This window comes from Pelophylax lessonae, assembly GCF_965119305.1.
Source record: "Pelophylax lessonae genome assembly, chromosome: 7".
In the NCBI taxonomy this organism is placed as follows: Eukaryota; Metazoa; Chordata; class Amphibia; order Anura; family Ranidae; genus Pelophylax; species Pelophylax lessonae.
In genome coordinates, this window is record NC_138774.1 from 212,326,359 (window position 1) to 212,354,220 (window position 27,862).

General features: G+C 44.4%; 1 protein-coding gene across 1 annotated transcript in view; it reads left to right on the forward strand.

The window, feature by feature from the left end:
• LOC309560765 (ectonucleoside triphosphate diphosphohydrolase 8-like) overlaps nucleotides 1-27,862 on the forward strand; it is a 130,156-nt gene that overhangs the window by 69,081 nt on the left and 33,213 nt on the right. The window contains exon 3 of the mRNA XM_082264418.1: nucleotides 19,554-19,671. Coding sequence (XP_082120544.1) covers nucleotides 19,554-19,671 — 118 coding nt within the window. The remainder of the gene's footprint in view (nucleotides 1-19,553; nucleotides 19,672-27,862) is intronic.

Sequence of the window (27,862 nt, forward strand, 5' to 3'; positions counted from 1 at the left end):
CCCCCCCCTTGTCACCGACTGCTGTCCCTAACAGAGCCAGGTGAGAGGTGAGGACTGAAAGAGCAGCCCAGCTACTGCAGCTGCTTTCACCACATGGACATGCGGCCCATCGGGTGGCGCCAGCCTGACACCCCTCCCAAATGTCTGGCACTCAGGGTAGGCCACTGGTCAAAACACAATTGCTCAGTGGGGGAGATCGCTATGCTGACTTTGCTGGGTTGAATGGAAAAAACTAATAGTATGTCCCAAACTTTTGGCTGACCACACATTATACAATCTTTTCGTACAATCTCCCTTAGATCTACTGTCAACTATGTAGTAATGTTGTTTAGGTAAGATTGTTTAGGTTTGTCCTCATGTAACATAGCTTTGGAAAATCTAAAATCCCGCATAATTGAATTGTATAGTGTATGGTCAGCTTCAGTACGGCCTTCTAAAAGAATCAGTCAGTCAGTCAGCCAACCAGAAAAGGAGCAAATTACATTTTTGGAGGCATGGGTTGCCACATTGCATCAAATTGCCAGTCCAGGCATGTGGTCTACCTCTGTGATGTCAGCAAACAGGGGACTTCAGCCCGCTGTCTGCTGAAAATGGGTCACAGGAATGCAGAACGAACTGCACTCCGGTGATCCATAGGCTGTACTTCTCCTTTAAATTACAACTTGGCTTGTGTAGCAATTGTATATGCTAGATTACTGGGATTACTGGATGTAACAGAAGTGGAGATGCAGGGGCATAATTGACCTAATATGGCCACATCATGGGCGCCCGCAGAACTTTTTTCAGGGGGGGGGCATAATTTTAAGGTCACGCATGCTCCACCCCTTTTCAACAATGTCATGGAGGGGCTTAGTCATTATACTTATTTTGAGTATTTATTTTTAAAGGGCAAACGGCAGCTTTCATTTATAAAGCATTTGTTAACCTTAAAAAAAAAAAAAAAATTGATCCTGTTCTCTTAAAGCATGTTATACTGCACAGTGCTTGTGCAGTGTAATTTGGCCCCTTCTATCACCTAAAATACCGTCTGATCCTGCCTGGCTATGTCCTCCCCTCTGTTCACTGACTACGGTATACCATGGCTGCTGAACCCTGACACCGTGGTCAGTCTACGTGTCTCCTTCATCCACAGCCCTCCTGTCCTCCTCTGTCCTATCTCCCCCCCCCCTCCCTCCCTGTCTATCTGCTCCTGTGTCAGTGTCTGCCCCCTCCCCCTCTTGAAGCTGAAGTTTCATTTAAAACTTCATAAGCTGTCCGCAGTCTGTTTAATAATCTTGTGTGCCCCTGTGTCTGTGTTTTATGAAAATAAGCCGTTCTTTATAAGTTTTCAGAGTGCCAATCGCCCCTCACATGACCCACCACCTCTCTCCTCCTCTCCCGACTGACGTCAGCAAGGAATCCTCGGCCCCACCCGCGGCAGGTAGCTGTCATACAGGGAAATGAGAGAGCCAACAGGTCACATGAGCGTATAAAAACTGGTAAAGAACAGCTTAATTTTTAAACACAGACACAGGGGCACACAGGATTATTAAACAGACCAGACAGGATGGTATGAAGTGGCTTAACAGCCACTTTAAAGGGGAAGTTTAGATTCCGGGGGGGGGGGGGCATTTGCCCCCCCATTGCCCTTACCTGCGGACGCCAATGGGCCACATAGCCATTTTTAGTCAATGACATTGTCCAGATATGGCCAAGTGGCCATATTAGGACAATTTATAGTATACAACAATGGTGCGCTATCCAATTCAGTGAACACCCAATCAGTAAAGCAGCCACATAGATACAGCTGCCAGTATACTCATACAGTATGTGCAAGTGCAACCCTAGCAGTATCATAAACTGGTAAATATAAATGTTTCTCACCATACACAGGGAAATAAACAGTGAGCAATTATACATAGGGGTGTACCTAGAGAATTTGGTACCTGGGGCGGATCCTCCACCCGCCCCCCCCCCACAACTTTAAATTGTAAAAACACCCCACTGTGCCCTCTGCATACCTCTGCACCCCAAATATCTTTGTCACTACTGTGTACCCCCTCTCCCCCAAGAAAATATTAAAGATATATTTAGCTAAAATTACATCAAAATCACTATTATCAGACACAAATATAACATAACTCACATAATTCCAGCTAAATCGAAAAAAAAAAAACTATGTTAAATAAAAAAGAAGATTAGATGAGAAAAATATATAGGCTGGGCAGTTGGAACTCAGTGATCAGAGAGTGAGAAACAAAGTTACAATTTACAAATAAACTCCTAAGTAGAGATAACATTAGAGCCAGTGCTGGGAGGGGGGTCCACACAGGGAGGGGGATTAGTGAGGGACAACTGTCTCTTTCTCAGCAGATAAAAGCTGATAGGGAGAGGGACAGATCAGATTCAGGTGCTGGAGGAAGATTTCTGTATTTGTTGTCCATCACTAATCCCCCTCCCTGTGTGGGCCCCCCTGTGTGCTCGGGCCCCCTACAAGAGGGCTGGTGGTCCCCCCCTATCAGCGGCCCTGCTGGGAGCCATAGAGGGCACCTGTTGCAATCATAGAGAGCACCCATGGGAGTCAGAGAGATCACCTATAGAAACTAGGGATCGACCGATTATCGGCACCATCGATATATTGGGGGCCGATGTGCACTTTCCCCGATATATATCGAAATCGGCCCCTGAGGTTACAGATATTGCCGATATTTTGGGAAAGTGCTGTACCGGAGTGATACCTGCAGCTAGAGGCATCACCCCGGTACCGGCATCCATAGCTGACAGTCGGCTGTCTTGTAAGGACAACCGATGCGACTGAGAAGCCTCTCGGCTGTCATTACAAGGAGTGGGAGGGGATGTCCTCCCTCCCGCCCGCCGGGAGAGACCCGGGCATCCTACCTGCACGGCCACCGAGGACTCGATCGAAGCGGCATTCGGCTCTGATGGGGTCTCCATGTAAAAAACTCGGCGCCAAATTAAAAAAACTGATAGCATTAAAAAAAGCCAAACTTGGCGTTTTGAATGCTTTTGAGTGCCGAGGAGTGTTTTGGGACTTTTAGACCCCCCTGATCCCTCCACAAGGTGTACCTGTGAAAAAAAAAAAAATTAAACATTTTTTTACATGTCCAAAAATATTGGCCGATACCGATATCTGATGACCAAACTATCGGTATCGGCATTAAAAACAATATCGGTCGATCACTAATATAAACCATAGAGAGCACCCCTATAGGAATATACTGATCTGTGCCCAGGGAGGAGGGATCACAGCCGGCCACTCTCGCTCTCTCTATCTTTTGGGGATCCGCACCCAGCTTTCTCTGATCCTGGGATGTTTCCAGGACGCTATTACTAGGAAAACCACTCCTGGACTGTGATTCACGGAGAAAGGCATGTGATGGGGGCACAAAAGAACTCTATTGGAGAGCGGGTTTGCCAAGGGATGAGTGGGTGGGGCCACTATAGCCAAAGTTGGTTAGAGTGTCCTGAATGGAATAGGACGGCACAGACCGATACAGATAGTCTGTAGCCCACCCAGACACCCCCAGTAAAAAAGCGGCGCCGCCCCAACCCTGTTAGTACGCTACTCATTGTACTTCAAGATGCAAAACAATAGAAAAAAAGACAAAAAACAAAAAAAAACTAAATTCCAAATCAATATTAACATTCATGGTATTTGCAATGTGCATTTAAGTGTCCCAATGCTTTAGAGTGATAAATGACTTATATTCACAGGTTCAAACAAGGTTCAAACCCCCGTGTTTCACCTCCACCAACAGCTGCAATGCACGCTCACCTATGTTGGACCTACACACAAACAGGTCTATTGCGCTTTGTTCTTTGAGCTTTTGGGACTCTTCCTCCAGCTCTTAGAAGCTACTTCACACCGGTAACCTTGGGGAGACACACTAGACCACTTGCTTCTCAGCGCTCAAACTTTGCAACTCCTCCTCCAGCCCTCTACAGCTACTTTGTACTTCAAGTCCCTTTAAAAGACCTCTCTCCGGTAGCTTGCAAATAATATCGCTCAAAAAAAGGGGAGAGAATTCATAGCACAACCCATGTAAAATAACAAAACTTTTATTACTATTACTTTATTATTATACTTATGCACTCACAAGATAAACTGCTTGCCAAGGCGAGCGCATAACTTACATATACGGCGGCAAGGTGGCTCTGCTGCACAGGATCACATACCTAGTTTGTGATCCTGCACTTCTGAATCTGGGGCGCACATGTGCTCTGCCAGCGGCCCACTCCCCCTGTGATTATACACAGCGGGAGATGATCTGTGGGTACCCTGAACCCAATGTCTGCCAGCACCTGCTGATTGTTAGGCAGAGAGCCAGATTGCCGTTCTGTCAGTAGGGAAGGCGTGGATCCTGTGCCTCTGCAAAGCAGGAACATGGATAAATGCCTTTCCCTAGTAAAAGCACCTCACCCACAGTGCACAAGCACTGGCTAGGCACACAGTTAACCATTTGATTGCCCCTAATGTTAACCCCTTTCCCAGCCAGAGTCATTAGTACAGGGACAGTGCATATTTTTAGCACTGATCACTGTATAAGGCCCTGTTCACACCTGAGCGTATTTCAGCTCGTAAAACGCTAATCTCTGAAGTCTCAAAACACACAAAAACCAATTCCCATTAATTTCAATGACCCCGGTTCATATCTGAGCATTGTGTCTTCTGAAGCAAAACACATGAAGGTCAAAAAAGTGCATAAGCTACTTTTATGGCAGATTACAAGCGTTTTTGTTACATGTCAATGCCTGCCTCCAAACACCTGCAAAAAACGCCTGAAAAAAGCCCAATAAAATGCCTGAAAACGATACGCTCAGATGTGAATGGAGCCTCAGTGTCACTGGTCCCCAAAAAGTGTCAAAAGTGTCAGTTAAGCCCCGTACACACGTACCGAATGTCGGCAGAACGATCTGCCGTCTTTTGTCCGGTGCTGTCCTGTCGGCTGAAAAGTGCAAAAGACTGCACACGAATTTTGTCAGCCAACAACAGCCGACTGCAGAAGTGATGTCATGTGATGGTCAACTTTCCGTGTGATTTTCTTTTCTGAGCATGTCCAGTCTTGCTAATCTGCTGTTTGTCAGCCGAATTCTGTACTGACTGGCGAACAATCGGCCGTTCTGGTGACGGCCAACAAATATTTTAAAGTCTGCACGACAGATTCTGTTCGGCCGAAAATGCGCTGTCGGCTGTCGGAAGCATCATACTAACAAGCCTACAATCGGCCGATCGGTCGGCGGCCGAATATTTACGGCCGACAATTGGTACGTGTGTACGGGGCTTTAGTGTCCGATTTGTCTGCCGTAATATCGCAGTCTTGCTTTAGGTCGCTGTTCGATGCCCTTACTAGTAACAAATAAATAAATGAATAGAAATTCAATAAATATATCCCATCGTTTTTAGATACTATAACTGTTGCGCAAACCAATCAATATACGCTTATTGGGATATTTTTTACCAAAAATATGTAGCAGAATACATATTGGCCTAAGTTGATAAAGAAATAGGATTTTTTAAATTTTTTTATTGGATGTGTTTTAAAGCAGAAAGGAAATTTTTTTTTTTTTTTTTTTTTAATTGTCGGTCTTTTTTAGTTTATAGCACAAAAAATAAAAAAGCAGAGGTGTCTAAATACCACCAAGAGATAACTTGATTTGTGGGGAAAAAAGGACATACATTTTGTTTGGGTACAGCGTTGCACAACTGCGCAATTGTCAGTAAAAGTAACACAGCACCGTATAGCAAAAAATGGCCTGGTCACGAGGGGGGGGGGGGGTAAATCTTCCAGAGGTGAAGTGGAATGCTCTACATTGAGCATTCATCAAACCAAGAAAATGGCACTTTATGACCACACTTCCAGTCCGCACATGCCCCGAAGTGATGTCACTGGAACCACTGCATTCTTAAAGTGGTAGCAGTAGTCCTATTACCTTATAAGTTTTTTTTGTTTTTGCTTAATGTTATTGGTGCTTATGTTTTTTCTTAATCATATTGCATACCTCCCAACTGTACCTGATTTTGAGGCATTGTCTCCCAAACTAAACAAAGTCCCTCTGTCCCTCTTTCCTGTCTAATCTATATAGTTGTATATAAAATCCACTATTTGTTGTTCAGAAAGTGTTAAACCTTTCATCCAATGTGCTGCATTTGTAAATTCCAGAAGCCAGTAGAAAAGAATAGTAGAGATAAAAAAGCACTTGTGGGAATTTCGGGGACTTGGTATGACAGCTCTCATGATTGGCTGGCAACCATTCAGGGTTATTCCCTTTATTGCAGAGATAGAGAGAGGGTAAAAAGGGGGAGGGGTATGTCTGTATATCAAGAACAATATGCAAGTAAATATGAGGGACGATATCAGGAATGGAGCTAGGGAGGAGGTGGAATCTCTATGGGTAGAGCTTAAAAGGGAAGGTACTATGGGTAAAGTAATATTGGATGTATGCTATAGGCCCCCCAACCAGAGGGAGGAGGAGGAGTTGGATCTCCTATCACAGCTTGGAATGGCAGCAAGGAAGGGAAATATCATTATAATGGGGGACTTTTATTATCCAGATATAGACTGGGCAGAAGGAACCGTGCATTCATCCAAGGCTTGCCATTTTCCAAATGTTTTGCAGGACAATTTCATGGGTCAGATGGTGAACGTGCCGACAAGAAGCAATGTGTTACTAGACCTACTGATTACTAACAATACAGACCTGATCACGGATGTAGAAATACGGGCCAACTTGGGAAACAGTGACCATAGGTCAATTCCTTTCAGTATAAAACATAGAAATAGGAAACACAAGGGTAATACAAGGACACCAAATTTTCAAAAGAGCCAACTTCCCTATACTGCGCTCTTTGCTAGACCGTATAAAATGGGATAGAATCATAGGAACAAAGAACATGGAGGTGAAATGGGAGTGCTTTAAGAACATACTAAATAAAGAGATTGGCCAGTGTATTCCAAAGGGGAATACGTTTAAAAGAGCTAAAATAAACCCTGGGTGGCTCCAACATAAAAATGCATAATAAAACTAAAGAAAAGGTCTTCAAAAAATACAAGGCTGAGGGGTCATTGGCAGCATTCCAACATTACAAAGAGTGCAATAAGAAATGTAAAAGCGCAATCAAGGTGGCTAAAATAGAACACGAAAGGCACAAAAAAAACCAAGAAATTCTTTAAGTATATAAATAGTAAGAAAGTGAGGCCAGAACACATTGACCCCATAAAGGACGACAAATGGAATCTGACTACAAAGGAAGGGGAAGAGGATAAATAAGTTCTTCTCCTCAGTCTTCACAAAAGAATTGGGGGGCTACATTAACCCAGCTTGTAATATTAAAGTTAATAACACATCACAGGAAGCACCCTCGTGGTTAAAAGAAGACAGACTCAGAACTAGACTTGAAAAATCTAATATAAATAAGTCATCAGGACCAGATGGCTTACACCCGAGGGTCCTTAAAGAACTCAGCCACATGATAGCCAGACTATTGTTCCCAATTTTTATGGATAGTCTACTGACGGGAATGGTACCGGCTGATTGGAAAAAAGCCAACGTAGTACCAATATTTAAATAAGGGCCGAGATATATCCCTGGGAATTACAGGCTTGTTGGCCTAACATCAGTAGTGTGCAAGATATTGGAGGGGATGATAAGGGACTATATACAAGACTTTAGTAAAAAAAAAAAAACGGTATCAGTAGTAATCAGCATGGATTCATAAAGAATCATTCTTGCCAGACCAATCTATTAACCTTCTATGAAGAAGTAAGCTGCCATCTAGATAAAGGAAGGCCTGTGGATGTGGTGTATCTGGACTTTGCAAAGGCATTTGATACAGTTCCCCACAAAGGTATGTAGGTATGGACCATTGGGTGAGTACCTGGATTGAAAACTGGCTCTGAGTCCAGAGGGTGGTGAAAATCGGGGAGTACTCGGATTGGTTGGGTGTGGAAAGTGGAAACCTTACAAGCAGACCTGAACAAAATAATGGGGTGGTCAACTACATGGCAACTGAGGTTTAATGTTGAAAAATGTAAGGTAATGCACTTGGGTCACAGAAATGCAAACGCAAGTTACTTGCTAGGGGGAGAACCTCTGGGTGAATCTAAGATGGAAAAGGTCCTGAGGGTCCTAGTAGACAGCAAGCTTAGCAGTGGCATGCAATGCCAAGCTGCAGCAAGCAAAGCCAACAGAATTCTGACATGTATAAAAAAGGGGATTCACTCCAGAGATAAAATGATAGATCTCCCACTCTACAAGACTCCGGTCCAGCCGCATCTCGAATATGCCATCCAGTTCTGGGCACCCGTCCTCAGAAAGGATGTGCTGGAACTGGAGAGAGTCCAGAGAAGAGCAACAAAGTTAATTAGGGGAATGGAGGACATCAGCTATGGGAAAAAACTACAAGCATTGAACTTATTCTCTCTGGAGAAGTGACGCTTGAGATGGCATATGATGTCAATGTACAAATACGGTACTGGTGACCCTAACATAGGGACCAAACTTTTCAGCCAAAGGGAATTAAATAAGACACGTGGCCACTCACTAAAATTAGAAGAGAAGCGGTTTAACCTTAAACTGCATAAAGGGTTCTTTACTGTCAGAGTGATAAGGATGTGGGATTTTCTTCCACAAGCAGTGGTATCAGCAGGGAGCATCGATAGTTTCAAAAAACTATTAGATGGCACCTTAAAAACCACAACATACAGGGGTATACAATGTATTGTTAACAGCAAACACACACACACTCATCATAGGTTGGACTGGATGGACTGGTGTCTTTTTTCAACTTCACTAACTATGTAACCAATCAATTTTAAGTACAATTCTCTTTTAAGGGGACGTGACAGGAGTGTGTGTCCTATTCCTACATACTTTTGCTAATAGATGTCCCTCATCACCATCTCAAGTATGAGATTGGTGAATAGAGGCCCTGGATAGCAGCATTCGAGGCACGCACATATTTCTAGCATCTTAGTTTAATGATTTCATAAGCTTCCCTACCCCTTTGTTATGTGCGGCTATGGGGTGGTCAACTCCTTAGCTCATCCCTAGAGAGGAGGGACCTTCAAATGGGGACACCTGTTTTAGTTGCATCTCCCTAAGCCCCTTTTCACATCGGGGTGATTTGGCATGCGATTTGACATGTCAAATCGCATGCCAAATCTCCGCCTATTGCCGGCAAGACTGATTATTGGCAAAGCCGATATATCAGGCGCCGATATATCGGTATCGGCCCTGGGACTGGCCGATATTGCAGATATTTTTGTGACATCATTCTGCCTTTTTAGGCCGCCTCCCTCACCTTGGACAGCCTCGTCTGGAGTCGGCACTAGTCTCACGGGAGTGTATCACAGCCATACACCCACACACAGCAGCCTGGTGCCAGCCAGCCACCCATATCCACAGACCCTGTACCAGCCAGCGAGCCACAGGCACTGTACCAGCGAGCCAGCCAGCCACCCACAGGCCCTGTACCAGCCAGCCATCCACAGGCCCTGTACCAGCCAGCCACCCACAGCCCCTGTGCCAGCCACCCACCCACCACAGGGTGCCAGCCAGCCACCACAGGGTGCAAGTCAGCCAGCCGCACACAAACAGGGTGCCAGACAGCCAGCCAGGCACAGGCCCTGTGCCAGCCACCCACCACAGGGTGCCAGCCAGCCAGCCAGCCACCCACCACAGGGTGCCAGACAGCCAGCCATCCACCACAGGGTTCCAGCCGGCCATCCACCACAGGGTGCCAGACAGTAAGTCATCCACCACAGGGCGCCAGCAAGCCAGCCACCCACCACAGGGTGCCAGCCAGCCAGCCAACCACCACAGGGTGCCAGACAGCCAGCCATCCACCACAGGGTGCCAGCCAGCCAGCCAGCCATCCACCACAGGGTGCCAGACAGTAAGCCATCCACCACAGGGTGCCAGCAAGCCAGCCACCCACCACAGGGTACAAGCCAGCCAGCCACCCACCACAGGGTGCCAGCCAGCCACCCACTACAGGGTGCCAGCAAGCCAGCCATTAAACAAAAATTAACATGTTCAGTACCAGATTTGTGTCAGAAATTGTCTTTATTTTTCAAAAATTTAAATGTACATAATATCGGCCCATATTAGCCGATACCGATACTTTGTGACCAATATCGGTATCAGTATCGGCCCTGAAAAAACCATATCGGTCTATCCCTAGTTGCTAAGTGGGAAAAAGACCAGGGGCTTCAGCCCTCGAAGATAAGTTTGATAACCCTTCCCACATTTCAAATTAAGTCCCACTACTCCCACATTTAAAAGTACGTACCGCCCCAGCTCCACCCAAGCTCCACCCAATGCTAAGTAATATTATAGAAAAAAAAATGTACCAGTATATGTGTAATAAAAATATAATGTAAATACAGGATTTTTCTAAATAAGTATAATACAAATAATATAGAAACCGTTGAATGCCATTTGTTTTTTATGAGATGCAATTTAGTTTACAGTGTGTGATGTGGTCATTGGTTTTGATGTCATGTCACCATGGGGTTGATGCAGATAGTCTGAGAGGTACAGTATATGATCATCGGTCCAGATGGGTTTGCCCATCTCGCCTATAATTTTTTGCTTTCTGTGCTTCCCTGTCTCAACTTAATAATTGCAAATACTCTTTCTGAAAGAGTATTTGCAATTACTTGAGACAGGGGAAGCACAGAAAGCAAAATATTATTTACACTGACGAGTCTGACTGACCTAGCGCCGCGACCTGTCGCTTTGGGGCCTCCCTCGGCTTTAAGCTGAGCCCGCGCTGCTGCCCAGGGAAGAGGGAGGTGGCTGACGTCACATGACATCACTGGTTGCTAGACGCCAAGCGGTAGGACTTACTAGCAACCAGTGATGCCGCAGAATGCAGGCCAGGCAGTAGAGCCAGGGCTGAGAGAGGACTCAGAGGAGGATCATGGACTTGGGGCTAATAATTATTTACACATAGCAGGAGACCTGGGGCTTTTTAGGCGACCACTCGGGGCTATAGCCCGGGTCAGTCCCCCCCTCCCAACGCCACTGCCGGCAACTGCACCATCCGAATTGGTGCGATGCCGACTTTGTGGTTCTGTACCAATTTCCAAAAGTAATTCCTGCACTAATTTTGGTGACTTCAGGGGCAATTTCAATAGACATTTGTGTATGAATCCACAGATGTCTTTCAAATCGCCCCCGAACTCGCGATGAAATGCGGGTTTGAAATCGTACGAGTTTCCGCCTCCTATGTGAACCAGGGCTAGGGGGTTGTTCATGTGTGCAGTGCCCTCGGATTTATGTTGGATTGCTCTGCAGAGGGCATTTGACAGGTGGCGAGGAGGCGTTATGCCACCTCCTCCCCACCTAATTTAATCCTGTAAATGCTGCACTACTGCACGGCAAACATGTGCATTGCACGCAATTCCGGGCAGTTGTGATGCAGACCTATTGACTTGCTTTGGTTGCCTTTGGTGGCGGTTGCCGTTTTAATTTGTGCCTCAGGTGCAGCATGTGTACAGTCATGACCAGCTGCATGACCAGGTTCAGCGAGTGGTTGGGTGTGGTAAAAGCTCAGCTCAACAGTCTGGTTTTACTAACTGTTCACACCAGTGCAACTTGTCATGCGATTTGACAGCTCCGCTTGACAAGTCACACACCATTGTGGGTAATGGAACTGTTCAAATCAGTGCAAATCCGACTGTGCACTGCCACGCCGATTTGAAAAAAAGGTTCCTGCGCTATTTTGTGACTTGCATAGATATCTGTGCATGAAGTCAGGCAAGTTGCATCTGAAATTGCACTGACCTGCGGCTTTAAGATCATGCTACTTCAAGTGAAGTCGCACAATTTCAAAGTTGCATTTTGTGTGAACAGGGGCTCCCTAGCCACACATGTGAATGAAAGAGATTCCTCATAGTTTCCTATTGTATCTCCAAGAGGGAAAGTAAGAGAAAATGGGACACAGACAGCAAAAAAAAAAAAAATGATATATATATGACACACACGCACACTATATACTCCATTACGACATAATGGAGCTGGTGGATGTTAGAGACCTTGCGCTCCTCCACCTTCCGTTTGAGGATGCCCCACAGATGCTCAATAGGGTTTAGGTCTGGAGACATGCTTGGCCAGTCCATCACCTTTACCCTCAGCTTCTTTAGCAAGGCAGTGCTTGTCTTGAAGGTGTGTTCGGGGTCGTTATGTTGGAATACAGCCCTGGGGACCAGGCTCCGAAGGGAGGGGATCATGCTCTGCTTCAGTATGTCACAGTACTTGTTGGCATTCATGGTTCCCTCAATGAACTGTAGCTCCCTAGTGCTGGCAGCACTCATGCAGCCCCAGATCATGACACTCCCACCACCAAGCTTGACTATAGGCAAGACAAACTTGTCTTTGTACTCCTCACCTGGTTGCCGCCACACACACTTGACACGATCTAATAAGTTGATCTTATACCCCCCCCCTCTATCCATGTGTCCGACCACCTAATCTACATGTGGGGCGCCGGACGCATGGAGTTCAATGGGGCTTTTTTTTTTAACCATGTGACTAGAGCTAGAGGCTCTCACAGGCTAAAAAAAAAGGGTAGGCTCGGGGCGCACAGCACTGCACCCCGAGCCCACCCAGTTGTGTGACAATAGCGAATGGAAATTCCATTCGCCGATAGCCGAAGCCACCGCCTGCTGCTGCATCCAGGCAGGGTGAGTGAGGGGGGATCCTGTCCTGTCTCCTGTCTCTACTGTCTCGCTGTGGTCCGGGGAGGGGGGGTATGGTGTGCGACCTGGTGTGGTCCATCTGACACCCCCCGGCCAATGGAGCACCAGCCACCACTGCCCCTCACCCCTTTAACCTCTGCAGGAATGCTGGCAGCACTTATACATTTGTAGCACTGCCCCCTTGAGGACTGCTGGATTATTCACCTTGGGATCCCCCTGGGTTACCGCCAGCAACTGCAGCATGCACATTCAACTCTTTACTCCTTGGCTCAGTCAATAAACAGTCTAGGGGTTGTAGTTGTTTTGTGGTTTTTATTTAATTTAGGGATGGGAGAAGGGAAGAGTGGGATACTCCAAATTTAACTATTCACAATGGATGAGGACTCCTATCTGGAGATGTAGCCAGGCTGCTGATTCATCTTGCCACTTAGATGAATTTAGGATTACTTGTTAAGATGAATTATCTTCAGGATACACACCTAGTATCCCCTTTCACTTGACCTGCTGACACCCGTCCTCTGACTATCCTACACCGGGGTGGCCCCCCTTAGGTCAGGCCCCTAGACACGATCCCCTGTACTCACTATACTGTTTTTTGAGGGTCATTCGTGTCTCTACCCCCTCAGTCAGCTCTCATGGATCTCTGGGTTCAGCTCCTTCCTTCCTGGTCCCCAGGCCGACTGCCTGTGACCACGTGCCACTGCTACAGAGGAGGAGCCAGCCGCCACCCTCCCTCCGGGACTCTGCTCACCAGCCAAAGACCCCGCAGCACACATGCTTCTGGCTTTTATACCACACCCCAGAATGCACCGAGACCACTACTCTGTGCAAATCACTGAAGCAGTAGCAAAGCCTGTGTACCCATTGGTCATGTTTCCTCCACTGTCTAATGTGCCTCCCCATTGGATCAGCGCAGAACACTTCCTAGACCAAATTAATCACACACTGAGCACCATGAGCAGACATAATTCACAGATCCTGCTCTCTGTTAAGCAGCAAGCAATATAGGATTTGCCTGTTGCTCCTCTGATAGGCAGACAAAGCCAAAACTATACTCACTCGCTAGCACCTACCTAAGAGGGTGCTACATGTCTATTTCCCAAAGACAACCTCTGGATATGACGCTGAGCATGTGCACTCAACCTCTTTGGTCAACCATTGCGAGGCCTGTTCTGAGTGGAACCTGTCCTGTTTAACTGCTGTATGGTCTTGGCCACAGTGCTGCAGCTCAGTTTCAGGGTCTTGGCAATCTTCTTATACCCTAGGCTATCTTTATGTAGAGCAACAATTCTTTTTTTCAGATCCTCGGAGAGTTCTTTGCCATGAGGTGCCATGTTGAACTTCCAGTGACCAGTATGAGAAAATGAGAGCGATAACACCAAATTTAACACACCTGCTCCCCATTCACACCTGAGACCTTGTAATGCTAACGAGTCACATGACACCGGGGAGGGAAAACGGGTAATTGGGCCCAATTTGGACATTTTCACTTAGGGGTGTGCTCACTCTTGTTGCCAGCGGTTTGACATTAATGGCTGTGTGTTGGGTTATTTTGAGGGGACAGCAAATTTACACTGTTATACAAGCTGTACATTCACTACTTTACATTGTAGCAAAGTGTCTTTTTTTCAGTATTGTCACATGAAAAGATATAATAAAATATTTACAAAAATGTGAGGGTTGTATTCACTTTTGTGAGATACTGTATATAATATATATATATTGTGAGGGATTAGCTCGGTGGCGGGTGTGGATGACCCCTTGGGGGGTGCGTTTTCCCAGAGAGGTAGCCGACAAGTGCTTGCAAACAAACAGTGTGGTTTATTAAATGGTGTTTTCTTCACCAGGCTGTATGCAGCAAAACATCCAAAATAAAATAAAACAGAAAATAAATCCTTGCCTCTGTGGGCGGCTACCTTCTCACAACTGGAACCTGCCTAAGTGTCTGTCTCCAACCTACCGTCGGGCAGACTTCCTTGTCCTACAGCGGACACTCAATAGTCCTTTTATAATAGCTTCACAGGGCAACACAGTCCTTTTGTTTCTTTCACATCAACAGTTCGTCTTCTCACCTTTGAGACGTATTCACCCTTGGTTACCGTCCCGGGCACACATCACTCCGGGGGGTCTTCTCCCAGGCCCACACATCCTGTCGGGAGGCACACGCTGACTGTCCTCCTGCTCCCAGCCCACATGGCTTCAGGATGCAGCTTCTGGAGGCAGCAAACAATAGGAATTTCTCTGAACAAATTATAGAGCCTTAACTCCCTCATTCTGAACAGGTGAAGGCCTTTCAACTTCCTGCTGGCTAGCTCTGTAGCCAACACCCTAAATTAATTAATGGACTTTCTAAATCAGGTGTAAATGTATCTCCTTCCTGTGACTACACTCCCAGATTTAGCTGACTTCCTGTTACATACCCCCCCCCCTCTTGTTTCAACCCTAGGGTTGGGACACAGATTTCCAGGCACGCATGTGTCAAGCACTGCTGACTCACTGATAAGCCTCCTATTATCCTCAAGCTTCCGGATGAAACTGTTTTGTCATCTTCACTGACGGATTTCTCATAAATGCCACACAGTTTGTCTCTCATCTCATATACACATTCTTCAACTGCATTTTTGGCGTCATTTCGCTCCTTCTCGTTTCTGTCATCTTCATTGACAGCTTTCTCATAAATGTCAGACAGCTTGTCCCTCATAACCGTCTGTCCAATCCACCACGGAGGACCGTGATCCATAGGCAACTCAATTGGGCTAGTCTTAATGTCTTCAACATTCTTAAGACGCCTCTCTCTGCAATCCATAAACGTTTTCCACAAAACTTTGAGAACCTTTGCTTCACTAAGCTTTGTTCCAAGTAGGGACTCTTGACATCCCTCTGTGACTTGAGTTGCCTCTCCATACAGCTGTACACAATCATTGACTTTTTGTTGTAAAAGGGAATGATCTTCCTTCTTGAGCTTTGCTTGCTCTAAGATGCTGTGCAGAGGATTTTCCAATTGAGACAACAGGCTGTCACACATTTCTTCAAAGTGACCCCTGTTCCTTTTCCCAGAGACATCAATATCATTCACCAAACATTTCATATTCATAGGCAGATCTGAAGCATTTGCACTCATCAACTTCTTAAACTTTTCGCCCTCCTGAGCGAGTCGCAGTAAAGGCCTACTATTTGATTTGATATTGAGTTTATATTTCTTGCCAAACTCTTCACAGAAGAAGCCAACCAGAACATCATCAACTTTCCTTCCACCAACATAGGGGTCAAAGGCAACAACACAGTTGAACCCAGCGATCTGGGTGGTATCCATTATAGACCTCCTCTCTGCATCAGTGAAGAAGCATGGAACTGCAACACATTCTTTTACAGGTTTCTTCAATGCACTTTCTGCTGAACTATTTGACCGCTCAAAGTCACCTAGTTCCTTTTCTCTATCTGAATTCCACATGGAATGCATCTCAAGATCACGATCAAACTTCTGCCACCCGTCTTTCACCAGTTCCATTTTGGAAACACTCCCTGAAAGGCACTTATTCATTTGCTTCACGTTTTCACCAACAGCCTTAGTTTTCTCCACTAGGTTTTCAGCCTGAACTGAGAAATCACCACATTTCTTACTCAGCTCCTTTGTTTGCTGAAGCTCTAATGATACATTTTCCAATGCTTGAAGTTTTTGAAGGAACGGTTTATTCCAAAGGGGTGATTCAAGCCACATGTCGTCACATTTCTGAGGCTCACTCAGGACAGACCCCAAAACACTGATCCTTTTAAAAACTGCATCAGGCACACTATCCCCTCTTTGGGACAGATCCTCTGTTGCCTGGAATTCCTCTTCCAGTTCCTGCAACGGAATCTTCATCTCTTCTACTTGCTGTTCTAAGGCTCGCTTAGACTTTTCTAGCTCCTGAACGCTTTTCACAACATCATCCTTGGAGCTGACCAATTCTTCCATTTCTGTACGCAGCTGTTTAACACTTTCTAGTTCAGCCTTACACTCTAGAGCTTCCTCCAAAGAGCGAGCCAAGAACAGGGCTTTGCTCTCGTTATCACGCACCTCCGTTTCTGCACGTGCGCGTTCTTCTGCATATTTTGCAGACACATTCTTCTCTTCACCAAGCATCTGATCAAACTTCTTTTTCACATATTCAACACACTGTAATGAACCAACGCTTTCTTCCATGCGTTTTTTCATAACCGCTATCTGAGCTTGCAATGTTGCGACTTGCTCTGATAGGTTTTTCTTTGCTTCCGCCTCCTCTTTTAATTGTTCCAGGAAGCCATTTTTCTCATCTTCCATTTGTTTGAGCTTTGTGCTAAAACTCAGCCTTTGACACCTCTCTTCCTGTAAGAGTTCCTGCGTGTCTTGCAGCTGCGATTCCAAGATAGAAAAATCTTCCGCAATTTCTCTAGATTTGCTGTCTGCTTGAGAAAGCTGATTTGTAACATTGTCCAACTCAACCTGCAGTCGGTTTGCCTTCTCTGACAGCTTAGCACACAATCGGTCACCTTCTGACACCTTGACTTGCGATTCCAGAAGCTGTGCCTCTACTTTTTCCCTCTTATGTTCACAATCTTCTTTTCCCTGCATAAGAGCCTTCACCTCATTGGCTAGCATCTGGGAATAAGAATGTAATTCTGCCACACAGGCTTCTTTCTCCTTTAACTGCTGCTGGACACGTTGGGCTTCCCCTTTCCAACTTTCACAGTCCGCACGCCATTCATCTACCACATTGCTTAAAGTAGTGAGCTCATACACAGTACTCAGTAATTTAGCCTCTCTTTCACTTTTCTCTTTGTCGCTGAGAGACAATGTCGCTTCCAGAGCAACATTCTGTTCCTGCGACTCCTGCAGGTCTATTTTTGTAGCTCCCAAAGACTGAAGACTTTTTTCCAGCTGATTACGCAACTCCAACATATCAGCCATACTTTGCTTCTGCAAAGTCTGAATTTCACTTTCCTTTTCCATGAGGATGGTATCTTTCTCCATTATAGTCTCTCTGCGTTTTTGCAACTCGACCAAAAGAAGAGCAGTGGATTCTTCCCACTGTGACACATGAGACTTGAGTAGTTCATTTGTTTCCTGCAAGTTTCTATGCTCCATTTTAAGCAATTCCAAGGCTTGTTCCTTTTCTTCCATTTTCCGTTGCAAGGCATCCAACTCAGCCCTGCACACATACTCGGTTTCCTCCAAACCGATGGCCTCCATTGGCTGCTGGCGTCTCTGTTTCCAGCCTGCCATGCTCTCTTGATGAGCCTTTTGTTGAGCTGCAAAGCTCTGCTGAAAATCCGCATTTGCCTGCTGTTGAGCTGCATTTGCTTGCTGTTGAGCTGCATTTGATATAATCAGATGTTTCAACATCTCCTCCATTTTGAGTTTACTTTTCATCTGAGCACACTGCGTCTCCATAGCAGTTTCATCAGTGTTGCTAGGGACAACAACCTTCCTCTTTAGTAGACTCTCTTTAGGCATGGATGGGGCTGGTTCAGACGGCAACATCCCCTCCATCCATAGAATCCGGTCTCTCATTTCATCTATCTTTGCATTTTTCAGGCGTTTGGACCGCCCCATCTTCAATAACTCCACAAACAAATTTTTCACAGTCCAGCAAACAATTTTCAGACCACTGTCTCTTCAACACATGTAGTTTTTCTCTCTCTTGCGGGATCTCTTTTCCTGCGCACACAGTTTGTGCAGTCACTTGCACCAGACACAACAAAGTTCATCAAATAATTTTGAGACCGCTGTCTCTTTAAAACACTTTTTTTTTTTTTTGTTTTCTGTCAGGATCTTCTCTCCTGCACACATAGATTGTGCAATCTCATGCACCAGATAAAGTTCATCAAACATTTGCACTTCCTTGCAGGGATCTTGCTGCTTCTGCCCACTGCATACCTCCACCATATGTGAGGGATTAGCTCGGTGGCGGGTGTGGATGACCCCTTGGGGGGTGCGTTTTCCCAGAGAGGTAGCCGACAAGTGCTTGCAAACAAACAGTGTGGTTTATTAAATGGTGTTTTCTTCACCAGGCTGTATGCAGCAAAACATCCAAAATAAAATAAAACAGAAAATAAATCCTTGCCTCTGTGGGCGGCTACCTTCTCACAACTGGAACCTGCCTAAGTGTCTGTCTCCAACCTACCGTCGGGCAGACTTCCTTGTCCTACAGCGGACACTCAATAGTCCTTTTATAATAGCTTCACAGGGCAACACAGTCCTTTTGTTTCTTTCACATCAACAGTTCGTCTTCTCACCTTTGAGACGTATTCACCCTTGGTTACCGTCCCGGGCACACATCACTCCGGGGGGTCTTCTCCCAGGCCCACACATCCTGTCGGGAGGCACACGCTGACTGTCCTCCTGCTCCCAGCCCACATGGCTTCAGGATGCAGCTTCTGGAGGCAGCAAACAATAGGAATTTCTCTGAACAAATTATAGAGCCTTAACTCCCTCATTCTGAACAGGTGAAGGCCTTTCAACTTCCTGCTGGCTAGCTCTGTAGCCAACACCCTAAATTAATTAATGGACTTTCTAAATCAGGTGTAAATGTATCTCCTTCCTGTGACTACACTCCCAGATTTAGCTGACTTCCTGTTACAATATATATATATATATATATATATATATATATATATATATATATATATATATATTACAGACACACCATACTTTAAGCAGCGATCTTGTGCTATTTAGTAATTAACACTGCAGGGGGCTTAAAGCAGCATTTTCACCATGGAAAGGTCTTTCATTCCTTGCATTACTCTTAAACAGCAAGACTGTTATCATAATCCTATAATAACAATGAAGGTATTTTACAAATGCTTGTCATTATTTATATTTTACAGTATGGGATGGTATTTGATGCCGGCTCCTCACACACCTCACTTTTTATTTATCAATGGCCCATGGATAAGGAAAACAACACAGGCGTGGTAAGCCAGACACACGTGTGCGATGTAGAAGGTAAGTTACCAGCACAATACTGACCTGTACCTGAAGGATTCTGTTTTCATGCTATCACTCACTGTAATGATACTTCCTCGAGGTTTTCAGATAGTTCCTGCATGTTGCTGAGCAGAAAGCTTGTCATAAGAGACACATACTATATTGTCAAAAGTATTGGGACACCTGCCTTTACACGCAAATTAACTTTAACAACCCAAAATCGTCAATCTATCGGGTTGAGGTCAGGACTCAGCGCAGGCTAGTAAAGTTCCTCCACCCCAGACTCGCTCATCCATGTCTTTATCAGAGTTGTATAAAGTACTCGAAACCCATACTTGAGTAAAAGTACAAGTGCTCGATCAAAAAGTGACTTGAGTAGAAGTGGAAGTGCTCGATCAAAAAGTGATTTGAGTAGAAGTACTAAAGTATTCAACATTTTTTGTACTTAAGTATTGCAAGTAGTTTTTTAAAAAATGTTGCTACTCAAGTACTGAAAGTAAAAGTACCAGTAGTTTTGAAAAAAAAATTGCTACTCAAGTACTGAAAGTAAAAGTACTGTGTTATGTAGTTATTAAAGAAAGAAGTCAAAAGTTTGAACATCATATTGTTTTTTATTATTTCAAATGCAGCTTTTATTTATACATACAGTAGCATTTATTTTTGTATGCGCTGATAATACACACGTTTTGAACTTGAAAACCTGCCATCTACTCTTCTGGGAGTGGTAATTTTTATAATTGTAACGAGTAACTATGCAGCACAAAAAAAAAATATCGGAGTAGAAGTATTGAAATCATCGAAAAGATGTAATGAAGTAAAAGTAGAAGTAGGAGAAAAAAATTCTACTCTAGGAAAGTACAGATACCGCCTTTCGGTACTTAAGTACAGTAGTGAAGTAGTTCTACTTAGTTACTATACATCTCTGGTCTTTATGGACCTTGCTTTGTGCACTGGTCCAAATCATTTGGTGGAGGGGGGGATTATGGTGTGAGGTTGTTTTTCCAGGGGTTGGGCTTGGCCCCTTAGTTCTAGTGAAAGGAACTCTTAAAATATAACTAAAGGCAAAACTTTTTTCCATTTTAGATAGAGTGGAGAGATATCAGAACCCTTGCCAGTTCTTATTGCTGTCTGCGTCAACGTTAGGAAGATCCCCCTCTATATTTGTCCTGTTTACCATTATCATTGAAAGTGAAAGTAAAAGAAAATCTCAAGTTTTGGGTTGTCCCTCGAAAAATATTAAAAGGGAAATGTTTCAATGAGGACACTAGTTTTGGGGACCTAGGGGTTCCCAAGGAATTCCCATTATATGTAGAGATTTCCTCTCACTTCCTGTTTTGCTATGGAACAGGAAATTAAGGGAAATCTCTGCAATGGGACACAGATGCCGAAATAAAAATCTGACAGGGGTTATAACCCTCTCTTACTTTATCCAAAATGAAAAAAAAAAAAATTGCCTATAGTTCTACTTTAACCTCCCTAGCGGTATTCCCGAGTGTGGCTCGGGGGTTAAATTTCAGTGCCAAAAGTGGTAACCCCGAGCCACACTCAGAGTACCGCTAGGGAGATCGCTGGATCCTGTAAGAGAGGGTACTCACCTTGTACCCGGGATCCAGCGATGTATCCCGGCAGTGTGCGGCGGTCGGATGTTCCTCCCGATGCTCTGTGCCCCGGCTTCCGTCTCCTGTGACGTGACGCTCGCAGGGGGGTGGAACCGGCGGCAAATTCAAATAGTAAAACACACCAAACACACTGATACATTAAAAAATAAAATAAATTCACATTAGTTTGCCCCCAGTGCCCTTTCCTGCAGTTTTACTGTACTTTTTATGTATATATATATATATATATATACACACACACTTGTATATATATGTATAAACACACATATATATACACATATAGAAAGGCAGGGGTCCCAATACTTTTAATAATATAGTGTGAAGGCAGGTCAACATTGCTGAAATCCTTCGGAAAATAATTTACTGGCTGTCGTTTTCTGCCAACCCCACACGCACAACCAGTGATGTCAGGCTAAAGTCAGAACATCCAATTTTTCTGACTCAGTGAAGCCAGATCAGCATGAACTAGTATTTCTAGACAATTACTAGCAATAGAAATCCCTAATATTTTTCTGATCGCAAGTTCTCTCACACGCCAGCAATAAATCAATACTGCTTATAAAGCTTTCAAGATTTGTAGCATCTGATGGTGAAGGTTAGCTTCCGGGCTGCAGAGGACAATAACAAATGGTGTGTGTAGTTTAATTTTTTCCCTTATAGCTTCAAAAATTACTAAAACTTTTTGTTTATAAAATAAGAATTGTGTTGGCATTACCCAACTTTCCTTTTCAGCATGATGTTTATTGTAAAGTGACAAGTTCACTATAACAAAAAGATAGGTGATCATTTATGTTTGATTTTCTATGTCACCAAGTGTGTCTGGGGAGATCCACCATCTGCCTCTAAGAGGTTGTTGCTGGGACCTTTCCTCTAACTGCTCACATGTTTTTTACTATCATCCTGTCTCAGCTTCATCTACACATCTGGCTTTCTTGGCATGAAGTTCTCTAGTTTATAATAAACAGACTTCCTCTGCAGTAAGGCAGTGCAGACTCAGGTGTCTAATAACCCCTATACAAGAGGGCGTCTGGGTCTATTTTCCTGTACATGTCAGGGCAAACCACATATGAAGTACATCTCTACAATACACGCACATTAACCACTTAGGACTGGAAGGTTTTACCCCCTTAATGACCAGGCCATTTTTTTGTGATATGGCACTGCATGTAACTGACAATGGCGTGGTTGTGCAACGCTGTACCCAAATACAATTGATGTCCTTATTTACCCACAAATAGAACTTTCTTTTGGTGGTAATTGATCGCCTGTGAGATTTCTGTTTTTTGCGGTATAAACTAAAAAAGAGCGACAATTCTGAAAAGAAAAAAAAAAAAAAAAAACAATATTTTTTACTTTCTGCTATAAATCATTCCTAATAAAAAAAACAATTAAAAAAACATTTTTTTTCTAATTTTAAGCCAATATGTATTTTGCTACATATTTTTGGTAAAAAAAATCTCAAAAAGTATGTATTGATTGGTTTGTGCAAAAGTTATCGCATCTACAAACTAGGGGAAAGATTTATGTCATTTTTATTAATTTTTTACTCGTAATGGCGGCAATCTGCAATTTTTAGCGGGACTGCAACATTGCGACAGACAGATCGGACCCCTAACTGACTTTTTTTAAGTTTTTGGGCCAGTGACATTACTACAGTAATCAGTGCTAAAAGTATGCATTGTTACTGTAATAATGACACTGTCAGGAAAGGGGTTAACACCGAGGGCGATCAAAGGGTTAAATATGTGCCTAGGGGGTGTTTTCTAACTGAGTGGGGGTGGGCTCACTGGATGAACACAGAGACCTGTGTTCCTAAATAAGAGGAACACAGGATTCCTGTGATCATCACTGACAGAACAGCAGTCTGCTGTGTTTACATCGGCAGACCGCCATTCTGTCTCCATGGGGAGCGATCGCGTGTGCCCGGCGGACATCATGGCCTCCCCCTCTTGCCAATCAGCACGCGCGCCCACACTAATTGCTACACGAAGCGATGTACATGTATGTCGTTTCGCATAACAGAGCCGACCTGTCGCCGTATAACTACGATGGCTGGTCGGCAAGTGGTTAACCACTTGACCTCAAGAAGATTTACCTCTCTTCATGACCAGGCCATTTTTGCAATACGGCACTGCGTTACTTTAGTGGACAATTACGTGGTCATTTGACGCTGTACCCCAAAAAATGTGTATGTCCTTTTTTTCCCACAAACAGAGCTTTCTTTTGGTGGTATTTGATTACCTCTGCATTTTTTATTTTTTGCGCAATAAACAAAAAAATCCGACAATTTAAAAAAAATATATATATTTTTTTTTTATTTTCTGCTTTAAAACATATTAAAAAATAAATTTGAAAAAAAAAATCTAATTTCTTCATCAATTTAGGCCAATATGTATTCTGCTAAATATTTTTGTTAAAAAAAAATCCCAATTGGTGTATTTTGATTGGTTTTCGCAAAAGTTATTGTGTTATTGGGATATTTTTATTTATTAATTTTCTACTAGTAATAGCGGCAATAAGCAACTTATAGTGGGACTGCGATATTGCAGTGGACACTTTGGACACCAACTGCCACTTTTGACACTTTTTGTAGACTAGTGAAAATAATACAGTGATCAGTGCTAAAAAAAATATGCACTGTACTAATGACAGTGGCTGGAAAAGGGGTTAACATCAGGGGCGATCAAGGGGTTAACTGTGTGCCTAACCAGTGATTTTGTGTACTGTGGGAGGTGCTTTTACTAAGGGAAGGCATGGATTCGTGTCCCTGCTTTGCAGGAACACAGAATCCATGCCTTCCCTGAGGACAGAACAGTAATCTGCCTTGTTTACATAGCCAGATTGCTGTTCTGCCTGTGTACTGAACAATTGGCGAGTGGCGGCAGACATCGAGTCAACGGTAACCACCGATGGGCTCCCGCTGTGTGTGATCACCGCGGGAGCGAGCTGCCAGCAACGCACTTGCATGTGCCCCCATCCGGAAAAGCCAGATCAAGTACATGTACGTGATCCAGCACACAGGTGCCGCCCTGTAGCAGCAAAACTGCTACGGGGTGGACCTGAAGAGGTTAAACCCTCCTTTTCCCTTTAAAGGCCTTGCAAGTATGGAAAAATACCTATTGATGTTCAAGAAATGCAGTCCTAAGTCCTGTTGTGGGCTGACAACACACACATTTTGTGAACTGAGTGGTGTCAACCCTGCCCGTTATTCTTTTGCTAAACTACTCAAACCGCTTCCAACTCTTCCATTTCTACAACTTAGACCCCAATTATTCTGTAGTCCCTTCTATGAACTAGAAGAGCTAATTGGATTCCTTGAGATAACACAGAAAGTTTTCTTAGTAACCAATCAGGCTCTAGGTTTTATTGTGAAAGCTTAATTGAACAAGCTGAAGTTAGAAGCTGATTGGTTGCTATGCACAGTTGCACCAGATTCTGTGTGCACCAGTTTTCATAAATGAAGCGCACAGAGTGCAGGGGTTAGGAGTATATGACACATGGAGTGCAAGGGTTGGGAGTACAAAACACACAGAGCGCAGGAGTAAAAAGCATGTAACACACAGGGTGAAATGGTCAGGAATGTGTAACACACACTCCCTTGAACACTTGCTTATTGTGGAATAAGAGTCAGAAGTATGAAAAAGTACAGAGTTCAGGAGTGAAAAACATGTAGCACAGAGAGTGCAGAGGTCAGGAGTGTGGAGCAGGAGTATGTATTGCACAGATCACAGGAGTCAGGAGCGTGTAACATACAGAGGGAAGTAGTCAGGAGTCAGAAGTATGTGATGCAGAGAGTTCAGATGTCGGGAGAATTTAATACACAGAGTACTGGAGTCAGGAGCATGTGACACAGTGCAGGGGTCAGGAGTTTGTAACGGACAGAGTGCATGGGATAAGGGTACATAATGCCCAGCGTGCAGGAGTCAGGAGTCAGTAACATACAGGGGGTTCAGGAGTTTCAAACGCACAGAATGCAGAATTCAGGAGTAAGTAACCCACAGAGAATAGGGTTCAGAAGTGTATAATGCACCGAGTGCAGGGGTCAGAGGTTCAAAATGCAAGAGTTGGGGGTACATAACTAATAGAGTGCAGGGGTCATGAATACTTGATGCACAGAAAACAGGGGCCAATAGTACATAAAGCATCCCCTTTTTCCATTTAAAAATGTCACTCTCCTCCCAATTTACCAACCCGTCCCCAAGCTGAAATCATTCCAAGCATCGGCGATCAGAGCTGGAAGTGGGAGCGGGTATCTGTCAAAACCAGGTACCCTCTCCCCCAAAAAAGTGCCAAATGTGGCAGTAGAGGGGGAGAGGATGCAAACAATCGGAACTTTACCTTTTGAGTGGAGCTCCGCTTTAAAGATGGGCATACACTTTACAGTCTGATTATACAATCTTATTTAGATTTATAAACAAAAAAAAACAAGTGTTACAGTAGACAAGACACAACTTCTGTGACAGTCCCTATTTTCTATCAGCATATACAGTATTAGCAAAATGACACCCTAAGGCTACATTCACACCTGAGCGTTTTTTACCGCGATTTTACCGTGATTCTTACCGCGATTTTACCGCGATTTTTACCGCGATTTACAGGCGTTTTTACAGGCGTTTTTTGTGCAGTAATCTGCCCAAAAAGAAGCTACTTTTTTGAGCGTTGGGCGTTTTGCTTACAGCGTCAAAACGCTCAGATGTGAACAGGGGCCATTGAAATGAATAGGATTTGTCTTGTTGGGCGTTTTGAGAGCTGATCCTAGAGCAGAAAAACTCCCCAAAAACGCCCCAAAATGCCTAGATGTGAACGGAGCCTAAAAGGGGACCGGACTGTCCATAAAAAAAAACATCCAAACATTTTACTGCAAACAGTACAAAATATTTACTATAAATAAATAAAGCAATATAGACCATGTTGGCCACTCTTATTTTATAAGGAATATTATAAAGTTTTAATGTCTTCCTAATAGTCATCCAAATGCCTCACTTCACTCTTATCCACCTATAATGTATTGAATATACAGGAGTAGCAAGGGTATAAAACAGAACAAAAAAGGGGAAAAAGGCCAAGTTTTAAATTAACAACATCCAGGGGTAGTACATCACTCTGTTTTCACCTGACATCAGCACAGACTTTGTATAGCTAGACAGAGGTTTCACAGACATGTTAAGGGGCATCATGAGATTGAGAGGGTACAGAGTTTCCACAGCCTGAAAACTGAGTTGGAGCAGTGATGTATCTTGGCCTAGACCGACAAGGCCCAGGCCTAGGGTGGCACTTTGCAGGGGGCAGCAAAAAAGCTGCAACCCGCACGAACAAAAAAAAAAAACAGCCTCCTCCTGGCTCCCGCGCGAAAAGGGTCCCCGCTGGCTTGCGCTACACTTTTAGTATAGTGCCAGTCTTGTGGAGCGAATTGGACCAGAGGGCAGGATCCAGGAGGCAAGTCAGTCTGGCACCCCCATAAAGCAGTCACACTGCTACCTGCTGGTATGATAATACCGGCCGGTAAGGATATTTGGACAGACCGCTGGCCGCCGACCACACTTAATACAACTGGCCCAACGGCTGCCAATGCTAATAAGTGTGGCGCTGCAGCCTAATGCCCCGCCTACCCCCTCCTCCCCAGGTATAACAGGCATCATGTCAATAAAATAATTTAATTTCTTTAAACATCCGTGTCCTTGAGCGAGCATATTGAATTGCATCATATACAATTAAGACTTTTAAGTGTATAGGATGGCAATAATATTTTGGACCTGCTTACCTCCATATGTTCTGTCGCAATATTTCACTGGATTAGTAAGATTACTCCTTTCTTTTTGGATATTTGGACTTGTGTATGCTGCCACTGATTATTTCACTTATTTATATAATGACTATGGACTTCCTAGTCATTATACAAATAAGTGTAATAATCCTATGATTACAATCAGTGGTAGCAAACACAAGTCCAAATTTCTTAAAAGAAAGGAGTAATCTTACTAATCCAGTGACATGAGGCTGTACTAATAGGCACGGATAAGGCTGCACTGATGGCCACTGATGAGGTGGCACTAATAAGCTGCACTGATAAGGTAGCACTGATATGCTGCACTAAGCACTGATGTGCACTAATAGGCTGCACTGATGGGCACCAATATGCTGCCACTAATGAGGCAGCAGTGGTGCGTACTGATAAACTGCACTGATGGGCACTAATGAGGCAGCAATGATAGGGCAGCACTGATCTGCTGCACTGATGGGCACTGATGAGGCTGCACTGATGGGCACGAGGAAGCACTGAAAAGCTTCACTTATGGGGCTGCACTGATATGCTGCCCTGATGGGCACTGATATGTTTCACTGATGGCCACTGATGAGGCTGCGCTGATGGCCTCTGATGAGATGGCACTGATAAGCTGCACTGATAAGCTGCACTGATAAGGCAGCACTGATGGGCACTGATATGATGCACTGGTGGCCACTGATGGGGCTGTACTGATGGCCTCTGATGAAGCCGCACTGATATGCTGCACTAAAGAGGCTGCACTGATGGGCAGTAATGAGGCTGCACTGATGGGCGCTGATGAGGCTGAACTTATGGGCACTGATAG